The sequence below is a fragment of the Lactuca serriola genome, chromosome 4 (genome assembly GCF_051521515.1).
Source record: "Lactuca serriola cultivar US96UC23 chromosome 4, Lser_US96UC23_V15, whole genome shotgun sequence".
Taxonomy (NCBI): domain Eukaryota; kingdom Viridiplantae; phylum Streptophyta; class Magnoliopsida; order Asterales; family Asteraceae; genus Lactuca; species Lactuca serriola.
The window spans coordinates 128,142,457-128,157,340 of record NC_136411.1 but is presented as its reverse complement, the minus strand read 5'-3'; the positions used below and the strand labels follow the sequence as shown (position 1 = coordinate 128,157,340).

The 14,884-nt window shown below is 33.3% G+C and overlaps 1 protein-coding gene and 1 long non-coding RNA gene across 2 annotated transcripts; both read left to right on the top strand.

The window, feature by feature from the left end:
* The first annotated feature begins 1,971 nt into the window (after positions 1-1,971).
* On the top strand, positions 1,972-4,326 carry LOC145102530 (cytochrome P450 736A117-like). Its single transcript, XM_079039949.1, has 2 exons — positions 1,972-2,928; positions 3,626-4,326. The coding sequence occupies exons 1-2, from the start codon at positions 2,044-2,046 to the stop codon at positions 4,235-4,237; spliced, it is 1,497 nt and encodes a 498-aa protein (XP_078896075.1). The 5' UTR covers positions 1,972-2,043; the 3' UTR covers positions 4,238-4,326.
* Positions 4,327-6,023: 1,697 nt separating this feature from the next.
* On the top strand, positions 6,024-11,679 carry LOC145102531 (uncharacterized). The gene is made up of 4 exons (XR_013706176.1): positions 6,024-7,034; positions 7,168-7,270; positions 8,736-8,835; positions 9,897-11,679. It is a non-coding gene; the product is annotated as an uncharacterized LOC145102531 (long non-coding RNA).
* The last annotated feature ends 3,205 nt before the right edge of the window (positions 11,680-14,884 follow it).

The window sequence follows — 14,884 nt, the reverse complement described above, 5'->3', positions numbered from 1 at the left end:
TATGGATTTGGGGGATCATAAGCCATCCTGCAATGAAACGAGTTTGTTCATCGAACTGCTACTGTGTGTTCTTCTAATACTGTCTCAATCGGAGCGTGTAACATTTGACCCAAAAGGGAAAACATAACTAACCCTTCTTTTACTTGGTGCTTGTGATCAAAATTTTGATTCTTCCATATATTTTGAATTCCTGAATCGGATTGAGAGAGAAGGAGGAGGATGATGAATTTTTTGACTTTTCAAAGTCAATGGAAAGGAAAAATGGGTCAATGTCCATGTGGCAAAGAGGTAATCGAGTTACCCCTTCATTTTGTCTAAAGTAACTAAATTGACCCGACAAAAACAACATTAATGATCTCAAAAGCACGAAAAATACTTAAGGGACTGAATGAACATATATGCAAAATATCGTGGGGCTAATATGTTATTTTCCTATATATTAGATCATTTTAAATTTTAGTTTTTATTTTATATGCTTGTCATTTTCTTATATTTGCTTAATATATATAAAAAAATATCGGTATAATAAATAAGTTACACCATTTAAAATTAAAAAATATGTTCAAAATAAAATAAAAAAAAACCCTAAATCGTTAGATCTTCACCGAAAATCTAGATCACTACCTTCTTATCCTATTTGACCGTCCTAAATATGTATGTCAATCTTAGTTTCAAGAACCCTAAAAATGATGAGATAAATTGAACCAAACCATATAATAAAGATTAGTGAAATTTACTCTTTAGTATTAATTGTAAGGCTATCCGGAGTGGGTGTTAAAAAGACGCGTTAGAGTTGAGGTGGACAACCAAGTCACGCGTGAACACCGCTCCGGTGTCCAATGGACATGCAAGAGTTTTTTGACTGTTTGAAAGTACTGAAAATGAATAAAAAAAACCTTTCAAACTGAAATTAAAATTTCTCTCTCTCTCTCTCTCTCTCTCTCTATATATATATATATATATATATATATATATATATATATATATATATATATATATATATATATATATATTACATATTTTTTATATATAAACAAACACATATTTTCAATAAAATGGATAACTTTTTAGTATTTCTATATTTTTTTATGTTCTAAATTTTTATGTTTTCTAAGTAATATAATGTTTTATTTAGTATTTTTTATGTTTTTTTAGTAATTTAAGTTTTAATTTTTTTACGTGTTTTTAAGTAATTTAGGATTTAAATTTGTTTTTTTTAATTAATGTAAAATATTTATTTATATTTTAAATTATGTTTTTTATTTACTTTAATGTGAAAAGAAATATAAATAAAAAGGATAAATAATATAAAATGGTAATCATTTCCAAATTTTACTTGTTTGATGACGAGTTTACAGCGGAGTTTGAGTGGGTTAAATGAGACATCTCCTTCATAAATAAGACCCTAAAAGCATCAAATTTCAAAAGGTCAAAAAGAAAAAGAAATTGAATTGGTACAATAAATATCTTGATAAGCTTCAATTTATATCAAGTGGATTAAATGGGTCCTAAAACTCATCCTAATAAAAGCCGCCTCGTGGCCACAACATGCACAAATTGAGTGCAAAATGCAAATTGTTTTTATATCTGTTTTTCTTTTAACATTACATGTTACATCCTTCTAAATTTAAATTTTGATTTTATATCCTTGCCAATTTTTTATATTTGCTTTATGTGTAAAATAAAACATGTAAATGATAAATAACCGTGGTTGGTTTAAAATTATTTTCTTTTTTTTAAAATTAAAAAATATGTTCAAAATAAAACACCATTAAAAAATAAAACTTCAAAATTTTTTTCTTTAGTTTTTTCCATCCAAAGCATGAATTGTCGTTGGTTACTTGGTTTTTTTTTTTTTTTAGTATTTCAATTCATTGTTGACCTTCTTTTTGATGTGTTAGAAAAAAGTTTTCTATTATTGTGTATTATTATTTAATAAGTATAAAAATATAAGTTAAAATATAAATAGACTCATAGAAGAAACGATGGAAGGCCCCCAAACCGCTACATTTTCTCTTGTTGAGTTCCACCAAAAACGAAACAATGAATCCTTTGGTTTATGTTTCCTCCTTGGTAATCCTAGTGTTCTTTTTCATCAAACTATACTACTTTAGTCGACCTTCAACCAAGAAAAACCTACCACCTTCACCACCAAAACTGCCGGTGATCGGTAACCTCCACCAGCTCAGCCCACTCCTCCACCGCTCCCTCCATTCGTTATCCCAACTCCACGGCGGTCCACTCATGCTCATCCACATGGGCTGCATCCCAACCTTGGTGGTATCATCAGCCCAAGCAGCCTCGGAGATAATGAAAACACTAGATCTCGTATTTGCCAACAGACCGGAACTGAAAATGTGGCGGAAACTGCTCTACGAGCTGAAAGAAGTCTCGGTGGCACCTTATGGTGAGTATTGGAGGCAAGTCAAGGGCATAATGGTTCTCCATCTCTTGAGCAACAAAAGGGTGGAATCTAGCGGTGAAGTGAGGGATGAAGAGATCGCCTTTGTTGTTAAAAAAATCATGAAATCTTGTAACCAGGTGGTTGATTTGAGTGATATGTTTGTGACGCTTACGAATGATGTGGTGTGTAGGTTGACGTTTGGAAGGAAGTATAGCGAGGGGGAGAGTGGGAGGAAGTTTAAGAATATGCTGAACGAGTTTTTCGAGTTGTTGGGTGGTGTTAGTTTGGAGGATTTTGTTCCTCAACTTGCATGGGTGGATCGATTGAGAGGGATGAATGCTAAAGTCGAGAGGGTGGCGAGAGAGGTGGATGAGTTCTTGGAGGGTGTGGTGGAGGAGCGGCTGAAGAAACAGTCGGCAGGTGGTGGTGGTGGTGAAGACTTCGTTGATATACTGCTTAAGATTCAGAAGGATGATAGGATAGACACTAGTCTTGACAGACTTGCAATTAAAGCACTCCTCTTGGTAACTCTCTTTCCTCTATCTTGACTTGAACATCTTGATTTATGATATTTGTTGTTTACAAAAAAGACAGATTAAGTAAATCAAATTGACTCGGGTGGCCCTTCTTCAGTAAGAAAATCGGCCATGAGTCTAATCTAAAACGTTCGTACTAAAACGTGCAATAGTGGGCAGATCCAGAAATTTTGTCTATAAATGGTTAAAATAATTAATCGGTTAGTCAAAGTGGTTTACTTTTTCAATTCAATTTAAAGAAAAAATATACGTGGTAAAATAAAGTTGTGTTCAATATATTGATCTAAAAATGGTATAAATTTAAAAACTTACAAAAAAGTTAAGCCAATTTAGTCCACATACAATAGATTCACACAAAACTAGCTTGTCCTTTCGAGTCGGTCCATAATGAGTGGCAACAAGATTTGAAAAATTCTTCAATAATTTATTTAGATGGGTATAGTTGTTGTATATATTTTATAATTCTTGCATCTCATGGATTCGGCCTTTATCAAGAGGCCTCCATGTAGCAAGATATATAGTAATGTTCATTCAAAAATAATAAAACATAAGCGGTTAATATATATATATATATATATATATATATATATATATATATATATATATATATATATATATATATATATATATACAGAATGAATACGTTACATTTAATTAATGGTAACAAAGCTTTGCTATATCTTAGGATGCATATACCGCTGGAACAGATCCAACAGCAACAGTACTAGAATGGACATTTACAGAACTTCTAAAACATCCAAAGATTCTCAAGAAACTTCAGGATGAAGTAAGGATGGTTCTTAAAGGCAAATCACACATAAACCAGGATGATATCGACAACATGAAATACTTAAAAGCCGTGCTTAAAGAAACTCTTCGTCTTCATCCTCCAATCCCAACCTTAGTTCCTCGTGTTGCCAGCCAAGATGTCAAAATCATGGGCTACGATGTCATGAAAGGAACTAGTGTTATCATTAATGCATGGGCCATTGCAAGAGACCCTAAAGTGTGGGATGAACCCGATGAGTTTAAACCTGAGAGATTTTTGGATTGTGCAATTGATTACAAAGGTCTTGACTTTGATTTGATTCCATTTGGTGCTGGAAGGAGGGGGTGTCCTGGGATTGCGTTTGCAATGACTACAAATGAGAATGTGTTGGCCAATCTTTTGCTCAAGTTTGACTGGGAGTTACCCAATGGGAAGGAAGAGGATCTAGATATGACTGAACGACCTGGCCTTGCTATTCGTAAGAAGACTCCTCTTTTGGCTATAGCAACACCTTCTCTTCATAACTAATATATCTTCAGAACTATATAATATTTGCTTTATAGACAATTTGATGATAGTTTTACATTGCAAAAGTGATAAGCAGTTAAGTTTGTTGAGTTGTTGCTCACACCCAATACCTTAGGTCATACGGAGTGCTTAACGGGTCAAGATGGCCATATCATCACCTACAGTACTCATCCATCAACATCAGGAAATGACTTGAGTTGCCACATTTTCTTATGGAGGGTCTTATGCGACCACTCAAAATAGCCTTATAGAAAACAAGATTGAAACTTCAACTAAAAATGAAATAACTCATCGTATATCAAATGAAATAGTGTCATCGTAATGATATACTTGGATTTCTACTCTACTCAAAATCTAATTATTAATAAATGATCAAAAATATGGAATACCAAATCCAAGTGACCCATCTCACATCAATAACCCGGTCCCTACGTACATAGCCTAGTTTTAGATTAGTTTCAAGGAAAGACTATTTTGCTACAACATATTTATCGTATAATCCTTACGGTTTGGAATTGTATAAGCACTAGCATTAACTCATTATGTTTTCTTTATAAATATTTTATATCAATTTTTAAGAATTTCTTATTGAAGGTTAGTGGTTTGCCATATATTTTTTTAACTTGGACTTGATGTCCTAAACAGATTTCCTTCATAATTTTTGAAGAATTCGATTTTACGGAATTCTTTTAAATTATTTTTATATATTACTTTTATGTATTTTTTTAATTAATATTATATTTTTTTAAACATTTTATAATTTGTTTTTATGCATGTTCAGCTGTAAAGCATGTAACAGTTAGTTTTTTGACACATTCATCCTTTATAAATTTATTTTAACGAATTTTGTCTAAACTTTCAAAAAACATAAAGTTTTGAAGCATCGTTTGCTTTGCAATCTGAATAATCCTATTAGAAAACAATCAGATGATAATGAAATTATCAAATATTGATGATACTACTACCATCATCACATCAAGTATTGGGCATGATAGTTGTGCTTAAGTTGCGATCCGCTCTGAATTCTGAAGTCGAACCTTACCAATTATCATCTGGAGATCGGGTTCTCATTACCGGTCCAAGTGAGATCGGGTTCTCTTTCCCTTTCATCTTGATATCAACTCTGACTTATTAGATACATCATTCTATCACCTTCTAACTATTGTTTTCTTCAAATACTCCTTACATCACTACTAGAAACTTGATTTTCAGCTACAAATTTAGAGAGGGATTTATTTTGTAGCAAATTTTAGGCTTATAGAGAGGGAATTACGTGAGATCTACGAGGGTTTAAAGAACTATTTTATTTATTCAACATATAGCATATTAGAGAGGGTTAAGCGAGGGATCAGCTACAGATCTCACAAGTATTTATCGACGCACCGTTATTCCTCGGTAATCGGTGGAAAACAAAGGCATTTGGCGAGGGTTCAAGGGAAAAAACATTGTCGACTTTTTGCCATCTGGTACGTGTTTAGCGAGAGAATGGCGACGGAGCATACGCACATTAAGTTTTTTTAATTGACGATCTCTCGCTGAAATTGGCGCAATCCAATTCCAGTTTCACGATGTTTGTGTAAGTTTCCTTCCCCCAAATCTGCTTTATCACTCCAATTGAACATGCATGATTCTTGAATTGCAGCTTAACCTAATCTCACCCTTTCCGTTCAAACAGATGACGACACCATGGACCAATGCAGCTTCCGATTCCAATAGCCTCTACATTTTTAAAATCTAAAATTATTCTTCGATAACTTCTGATTCAGGTAAATCTCTTGATTTTATTTACTTTAGTCATATATTAGGTTAGGTTCTCTTGATTTTATTTACTTTAGTCATATATTAGGTTAGGTTCTCTTGATTTTATTTACTTTAGTAATATATTAGGTTAGGTTTGGTTCAGTTGCACACTATATTACGTTAGGGTTTAATTTCTCCACTTTTTTTCCTTTTTCAATTTTCGTTCCTCTTATATCGATTGCATCTATATTAGAATAGATACTTAGAATTAGAACTTGATTTAGGGCTTGATTGGTTGTTTGGAATGGAATGATAAAGGAATGAATTAGAGATAAATAGGAAATGAGGCAAGTGCAAGTGCAGGTACAAATGCATGATGCGATGATGAATGACTTTGAGTTTTGGTTTTCTTTACACTTAACCCTATAAACTCCTCAACTTCTTTAGCTCCAATATTCTTAAAGAAGAAGAAGAAGAAGAAGAAGAAGAAGAAAGGGAGGGAGTGTTTGGTGTTTACCTTGGGTGGGTTTTTCATGGTATAGACCATGGTTTTGAGTGATAGAATAAGGGTGGTTTCGTTGTATTGCATGGATCTCTTTTTCCCCTGGACGGAGCTACTGGAGTGTGCATATCCAGACTCATTGAAGTAAGGCTTTGTGTTCAAGATGAGACCCTATATGGAGACCAACACCTGGAGCATGGTTGAGGTGCCAGGGATCCACGTCTCTTTTTGGCCACCTGACCATGTGTTTAAAAGGCTCAGGCCCACCTTCCCATAGTTATACAGATTCGAATTGATACACAGCCCACCAGAGAGTGATAGTGCAAAAGCTGCATTCATCAACATCAACTTACCAAACAATCACAACTCACAAGCATAATTAAAAAAGAGAAGAAGACGTGTATGTTATGTATTATAGGTGGGCAGCTAGGATAGCTGCTTTGAAAACAGTTGGGTGCCCTCTGCTCCAATAATCACAACTCTTAATAGATCCATTTCTATCACAGCTGGGTGCCCTCTACTCCAATAATAACAGATGGATGTATACAAAGTTCTGTGAGTCAATCTTGAACACTGTTAATTCCATTTTCTATCTAATTTTAGTTAATTTTAGATCTAAAATCAATCTTTAACTGCTATCATGAACACTTTTATGTTTTTCTGATATCCCAATTGTGTATATTTGCAGAAGTATTAACCAGAAAGCCACTTTTCCCTGGTAAACTATTGTTCATCAGTTGGAATTAATAACTGATCTTCTTGGGACACCTTCAGCAGATACCATTTCTGGAGTATGATACTCTCACTTTTTTATTTTTTTTATTTTATATATGTTTGGTTTTTAATTTAATAAAAACTTAGGTAGTGTTTGGTGTGGTGGAATTGGAAAAGGAATGGAAAGTTTCATTCCATTGGAATTAAGGAATGTTGTTTATTTTGCTTGATGGAATGGAATCTAATTCCTTCCATTTGGTTAGTTTTCATTACTCAAGTGTATGAAATTAAAAAATGTGGTAAAACCTATTTTCTTTATAAATATTTTAACGATCGAGGAATTTCATGATTTTTAATTAGATTAAAATCTTATTTTCTAAAAGTAACTAGAATTTTTTTTGTTATTATGATTTTATTTGGGTTTTGATGAATTTTTAATATGATTTAATTGTTTCGTTTTGTGAAATGTATATTCTATAATTAAATAATATATAGAGTGTCGTTAAAAATATTGTGTCTATTTTTAAAGCAAAACAAAACAAAACCACATCTATTCATTTTTCTTTTTGAGTTCCAACTATTAATAATTTCTGACACATTCTTACCGGGCAAGTCTTTCTCAAGAATTCTCCACTCATCCTGTATCTTTTTAGCTCAATTTTTTGGTGGCTGAAACAAAATCAATCACATTTATGTGTTATGTGTATATCAAAATAAAACAAAATTACAATAAAACAAAGTAACAACATATTAATTAAACTAAGTCCAGTTGAGGGGTTGTTTCTTTTTTGACTTAATGGGCTAAGCAATTAAGCATGACAGTTGTATATGGGCCATGGCTGTTTCTTTTTGGATTACCAAAATGTAGTTTAAAATAAAGTGTTTGGATTTTGGGTTATACAATAAGAAGTCAGAATCATATTACTTTCAGATGACAGGCCCACACCAAAACCCATCCAGATTCAATTCAAGAACCATGAATTTTAGGATGGAATCTTGAAATTCCAATGGTGAAAGTGTTTTTTGAATTCTGAATGAATTTGATTCCGTAATCATTTGCAACCAAACAAAGGATGGGAATGGAATTGAATTCCAACTCAGGACAAATCCCATGGAATCCAAAGTTTGGTTGGCATATGAATGGAATTCAATTCAATCGGAAGTCACAAACTCCTTTGACTAATGAATTTCAAGATTCTATTATAAAAACCATGGAATTTTCAACTCCAACATTTCTTTATTGTTAAACAAATACTAAAATACTCTTTTAACCCTACAATTTCACAAGAAAAGTTTCTTGCCAACCAAATGCATGATATATTTCAATTCCAATTCCAATTCCAAATCCTTTAATACCAACTCTTTAGACAGATTCCATTATAAGTATCAAGTTCTTATTCTATTTCTAAGTATCCAGAATCATGTGCAACTCAATTTGGCTTGAACCACAACGATGGAGTAATTGCCATTCAAATGGTGACCCTCCAAAAAGATTATGTTTTGCTTCTTTCTTTATGTTTTTTGTGCATATTTATTAAATAGGAGGTGGGAGTGAAGAAGTTCCAGTCCTGCTTTACCAGAGTTCAAGAGAGAAGCAACCGTTGATCCTTTGTTCTCCTTTATTTTCTTCTTTCTGCATCAGGTATGATTATTTTTTATCCTCTTACACATCCCTTTTTCACATTCTACACTTAAGTTTTATAATAGTTTGGTCAAATATTTATTTGGTTTTAGATTTGTTATATATTTTAGTTGTTTGATTGTTTTATAAGTTCCTGCATGTTTTTTTTTTATGAATAAGGAGGTATAATTTCACAAGATTAAAATTGAAATGTACCTTTTTGTCATGGAATTGTTTTTATAAGTATGATAACTAACTCTAACTTTAGTTTAAGAATTTAAAAGTTTAAAAGTTTATTTTAAGAATTTAAAAGTTTACTACAGTACAAGAATTTAAAAGTTTGCAAGGTTCTGGTTACAGAAAAAAAAGAACAAAAAAAATGATACTTAATATTTTTCATTCTGATCAAAATTGAAATGCATTGGATGTTATTTTGTTTGCCCCTGGTTTGCTTTTCTGTTTTCTAACTGTTTTACCCCTGGACACCATTGCATGGATCTTTGCTATGTTTTGGTCAGTTCATAGTAAGCCCTCCTTGTGATGTGGGATGACAAAAACCAACTTTTTTACAAACTCATTTTTTTAAAAGAAGTCATACTCTCCAACTTCTCCAAATGTTTCAACTTTAGACTCATTTCCTCCAAAAACCAACAACTTTTTCTTCAAAACAATCACAGAAATCCCATAAATCTGTTTTCACTTTCAAATTTTCCTCTGCCCAAATCGCCCTATTTTTGATTCACTAACTCTTCCTCAAGATTCTTGACAATTTCTTTATTTTAATTTGAGTTCGATAACTCCTTTGATTTTGATTTGAGCTTATTTTCCAAGCTTTCGAGGCTGACTGTGAAATAAGAACACAAATGACTAATTTAACCTTAACCCTTAAGTGAGTACTTCTTCCTAGTGAAGGCTTGGAACTTGGGCCCATCTTTCTTCGGGTCCTGCTCTAGTTTAGTCTCTTTTGCAACTTCCTAAAAATACAATACTTGGTTAAAATTCAAATCAATGGAATGGAATCACAAATTTTAATTACATCAATGAAATAAATAGAAATTACCTTTTGTTTTTTTTGGGTTCAGCACTACGGTTAGCATTAGAACCAAACACAAGCTTTCCTTGTGACCGACGAGAACTGCTTCGTGAGCTAGATCCCATTGATGGTGGCAGCACACCAGAAACCGTCACTTGCTTGTCTTTGGTGGTGGAGGAGGCGGAAACAGGTGGTGGTTGGTATTTTAAAGGCTTTTCATCCAACCTTCTTCCTGATCCAGTAATCTGATTAAACTTTGGCTCTTCAACTGGAGCAGCCTTACTTACAACACCACAAATATATATATATATATATATATATATATATATATATATATATATATATATATATATATATATATATATATATATATATTCAAGATGTTGAAAGAAATATTAAAACCTTCTGATAATGCTTTAGTTAAAGGATAGAGGCTACAGGTCACTCAGGCTCCTTGTATTCCAACTCCGAATTCGTATTCTTGTTTTCATCTTTTCTTGTCTCTGGAATCTTGTATTCCGATTCTGGATTTGTTTTCTTGTTTTCTACTCCACCTTCATAAACACTTGTCACTAGAACCGGAATCTTGTATTCCAATTCCGAATTTGTATTCTTGTTTTCGTCTTCACCTTCTACAACACCTGTCACCAGAATCTTGTATTCTGATTCCGGACTTGTATTCTTGTTTTCATCTTTACCTTCATCAACACCCATCTCCGGAATCTTGCATTTTGTTTCCGGATTTGTGTTCTCCGGAATCTTGTATTCCGATTCCAGACTTAAACCAACGTCTGATAATTGCAATTTCAGTGGTTCCTTGTCCTTAATCCCTTCGTTCTATATTATTGTGTTATAACAGTCTTTTCAAATTATTTCAAAGTAATGAGACCTGATAAACATATATAACAGAGAGAGTATTATAACAGTCTTTTCAACGCCTTACATTATGTTTTGCTTCTTTTTTTATGTTTTATGTGCCTTACATTATTTTTGTTTCTTCATATTTATTTAACATATTTCTTAAATATGAGGTGGGAGTGAAGAAATTTTTGTCTTGCTTTAGCCAGAGTTTAAGAAATTTATGTTGAGCCTTTGTTCTCCTCTGTTTTTTTTTTTTTTCTGCATCAGCATCAGGTGTGATTAATTTTTATAATAGTTTGGTCAAATATTTATTTGGTTTGAGATTTGTTATATATTTTAGTTGTTTGATTGGTTCATAAGTTCCTGCATGCGTGTTCTATCAAAAAGTCAACTGTTGAGCCTTTGTTCTCCTTTATCTTATTCCATTGTTCAATTAACATCAGTTGGATGCTCTATATATATATATATATATATATATATATATATATATATATATATATATATATATATATATATATATGAAAGTACATATCCATTTCTTGCATTTATCCCAAACAGTTTTTTCAATTAACTACTGGCCACTGAATGTTCAGCCAAAATAAATCAATTGAATGTTAACCTTTTGCATTTGATGTTTCTGATTGTTATAATCTTTTACACGATTGAGAACCGAAGATCATTAAATGAACATGAAATGAAGAGAGCAGCTAAAATATTTTTGAATGTCTTGGAAACCTTTTTTTTTTGTTTGTACCTCTTTTGCAAAACACTTTGGTTCTCAACTGATAGAGTTTGATGTTATGTGGACAATTTTGTTTTTGATGTTTTTTGAATGATACTTTGGTAAAATTTGATAGTTTTGGTATTGTTATGTTTGGTTGTATCATTATTTGATGTGTTTTTGTACAATAATTTGATGATTGTGGTATTTTTTGTTTTAGAATAATAAAAAAAAAATGATATTACATGTTTGCGACGGATCATGCGACGGAAAAAAAATTTATTAATGTATTGAATTTTGCGAGGGATTAGCTATGAAAAAAAAATGTCTAAAGTTTGTGACGGATCAGCGGCCGGAAAAAAGAAAATTTTTCTATGATATTTGCGAGGGATTAGCTATGGAAAAGAATCATGTCTAAAGTTCGCGACGGATCAGCGACGAAAAAGAAAAAAACTTAATACATGAGTTTTGCAAGGGATTAGCTTTGGAAAAAAAACTGATAAAAGGAAATTTGCGACAGAACAACGACGGAATGTCGTTAACAAGTTTTGTCGCTAATGCCCTAAGTAAATGCATTGAGTGACATTTAGCGACGGATATTCTGTCGCTACATTTGTCACAAGGAAAAACCAATCCGTCACTAAAACCCTCGCTGAGAAATTAGCCACATTTTAATTACCTACGGAGTGAATCCGTCGTTGATCCATCGCAAACAACATTTAGCGACGGAATAGCGACGGATTAGTCCGTCTCTAAAACCCATATTTCTAGTAGTGCATGGAATCGGTCCTAAAAAAAGTTATCTTGACAACCCATGTAGGGGGCCACAACACACACACACACAAATTGAGTGCAAACTTTCATTTATATCGTTGTATTTTATTTTGACAAAATTACAAAAACGGATATTATGGTTTCTCATTTTATATGGCTAAGGTTAAAACCTTTTAAAAAAATAGTAGATTTTGTCCATTTCATTTAGTTTGGTTGAGGATTTGGTGACAATCATAATAATAATAATAATAATAATAATAATAATAATAATAATAATAATAATATTTAATAATACTATTTTGTCCTTTTCATTTAATTTCCATATTTTGCTATCTTTAAAAAAAAAATAGAAAAATAATTTGTCCCCATCCATCGTACCCCTGGCCCTAATTCATCTTTTTCATATTTTCTCCTCCCCACCACATTCACCACCTCGATACTCTCTACCGGTAAACAACATCATAAACAACCATCACTAGTTTCCATCACAATTGCTACAACACAAATCTAAAAATATATTTTCATGGACGAATTCAAACACATACGAAAGAAAAGGGCGCAGAGATGAAATTAAACCTAGAAATCACACACTAAAATTTGTTTCTTAGTTCCATTGTCAAAGCGAAGATATGCAACAAATACTTATTACTAAACTAAAGCCAAAAGTAGAACAACAATGATTTTTTTAATTAAACCAGAAATATCACTAAACAATATGTTTCATGTAACAATGGATGACCTTTTATAACATCCCAAAACAGTGACAAAATTTTCATTTTTAAATTCATCAATCACATACCTGATATGTATCGAAAATATCCAAGATACAAACTATCCAAAACATCAGAGGAAAAAAAATCATAATCGCAGAAACATAAGGCGGGGGAATGTTGTGCCATCACGTTGGGCCCTTTCCTTTCGTACTGGAAGTACCTGAAACCATAAACATAACTGTAAGCACAAAGCTTAGTTAGCTCCCCAAAAATATCACATACAACATACACATAAATATAACAGCATGTGCCTGTGTCGGGTCTGTATTAACCCCATGTAACAGATAGTAGTTGTGTTGGGTCCGTATCCACCCCGAGTCTATAATGACTCCGAGCCCAGTTTGGCTCCATGCATTAATCATACAATCATATCATTAATAGTCACATACATCTTATACATATGTATCCGTGGGCAAGCATTTGTATCTTTGACCCACTAGTGTGGTGAGAAGACTCACCTCACAGAAAAATGCTCTATTGCTACTGCTCTCACTGACAGAGTATCGTTGCTACACACCAACTAATCAGTCAAACCAAATAAACCTTGAGCTCTTCCTCTAAAATAGGTGCTAGACCAAAAGTTAACTCAAGTCAAAGGTCAATGGTCAAAGTCAACGGTCAACATTGACTTTTGTCAATCGCGACGTCATTGCCACACCTATGGCCATACAGTGGCCCTCCAGTAACAGCCAATCGTGAGTTTCCCCGCCGCCATGTCGTGACAAGCTGAGCCACATTGTGAGTATTGGGTTTTCAACAGCTTAATGGATTAAGTTGTTTTCTTCGATCCCAAAGGCTCCAAATTTCAGATCTGATTTGAAACAAGGTCTAGAAGGATAAGGTTTCCAACTTTACCCAATAAGACCATCCACAAGGTCAAAATCTCAAGCCCTAGATTCAAAGTAGCTAAATATGACATGGATTTCCCCATTAAGCACTTATTCCAAAAACAAATCCATAGCTCATTTACTCCAAAAACATATTTTAATACCTAATCCAACATAAAAGTTGGTGCTTTATAGACATGCATGTGCAATTCATGTCTTGAAGCCATAATGAGCCAAAAAGAGTGTTTTCCATGGAAATCCCATGCATGGCTCAAAATCCATCAAGAAACCATATCCAAACCAATAAGCATACCCAAAAGTCCCATAGATTCATAAAGTTGCAAGCTTTATCAGATCCCATCATTCCATCTCACAAAATATGAAGATTAAGGGACAAAACATAAGATACAACATTCTGTTTTAATAAAAATTAAGTGTTGGACACTTACAAAGGTCCAAAATATTGTTAACACCAAGGATAAGGACTAGCTTGCTGAGTCTTAGCTCACTTCTTCTTCTTTCTTCCCTCTAAGGCTTCAAGAACACCAACAAAGACTCAAAATGAGAAAGAAAGAGAGAGGAGAGAGAGATAGGGATTTAGGGTTTCACAGGTTCGATGGAGGCTGAGGGTGTGCAAACCCTAGCCTTCACATTCCTTTAAATAGGGAGCAAAACCCGAAAAATAGGGTTTTTTTATTTGCGAGCTTCCATGACGTGGCCTATACTTCCATGTCGTTGGGGCTTAAATAAACTATGTGGGCTAACCTTCAATTGCCTACGTCGTGGTGCCTTACCACCATGTCGTGGAGATCCTATAAAATGCCAAATTTGCAAAATAGAAAGTACCTCGTGATATGGATGTTACAAGTCTCCCCTACTAGAATCAGGCTTCAACCTAGAAGTATGCCTCTACAAATAATTTGGGGTAATTCTCTCACATCTCGTCCTCTGACTCACACATGGCATTCAGAACCCCTTTGGTGCTGCCATTGCACCTTCACCAGTTTCACCTCTTTGTTGTACAAAGGCTTTATCTTTCTATCGATAATCGTAATTGGTATCTCTACTTAATTCAGGCGCT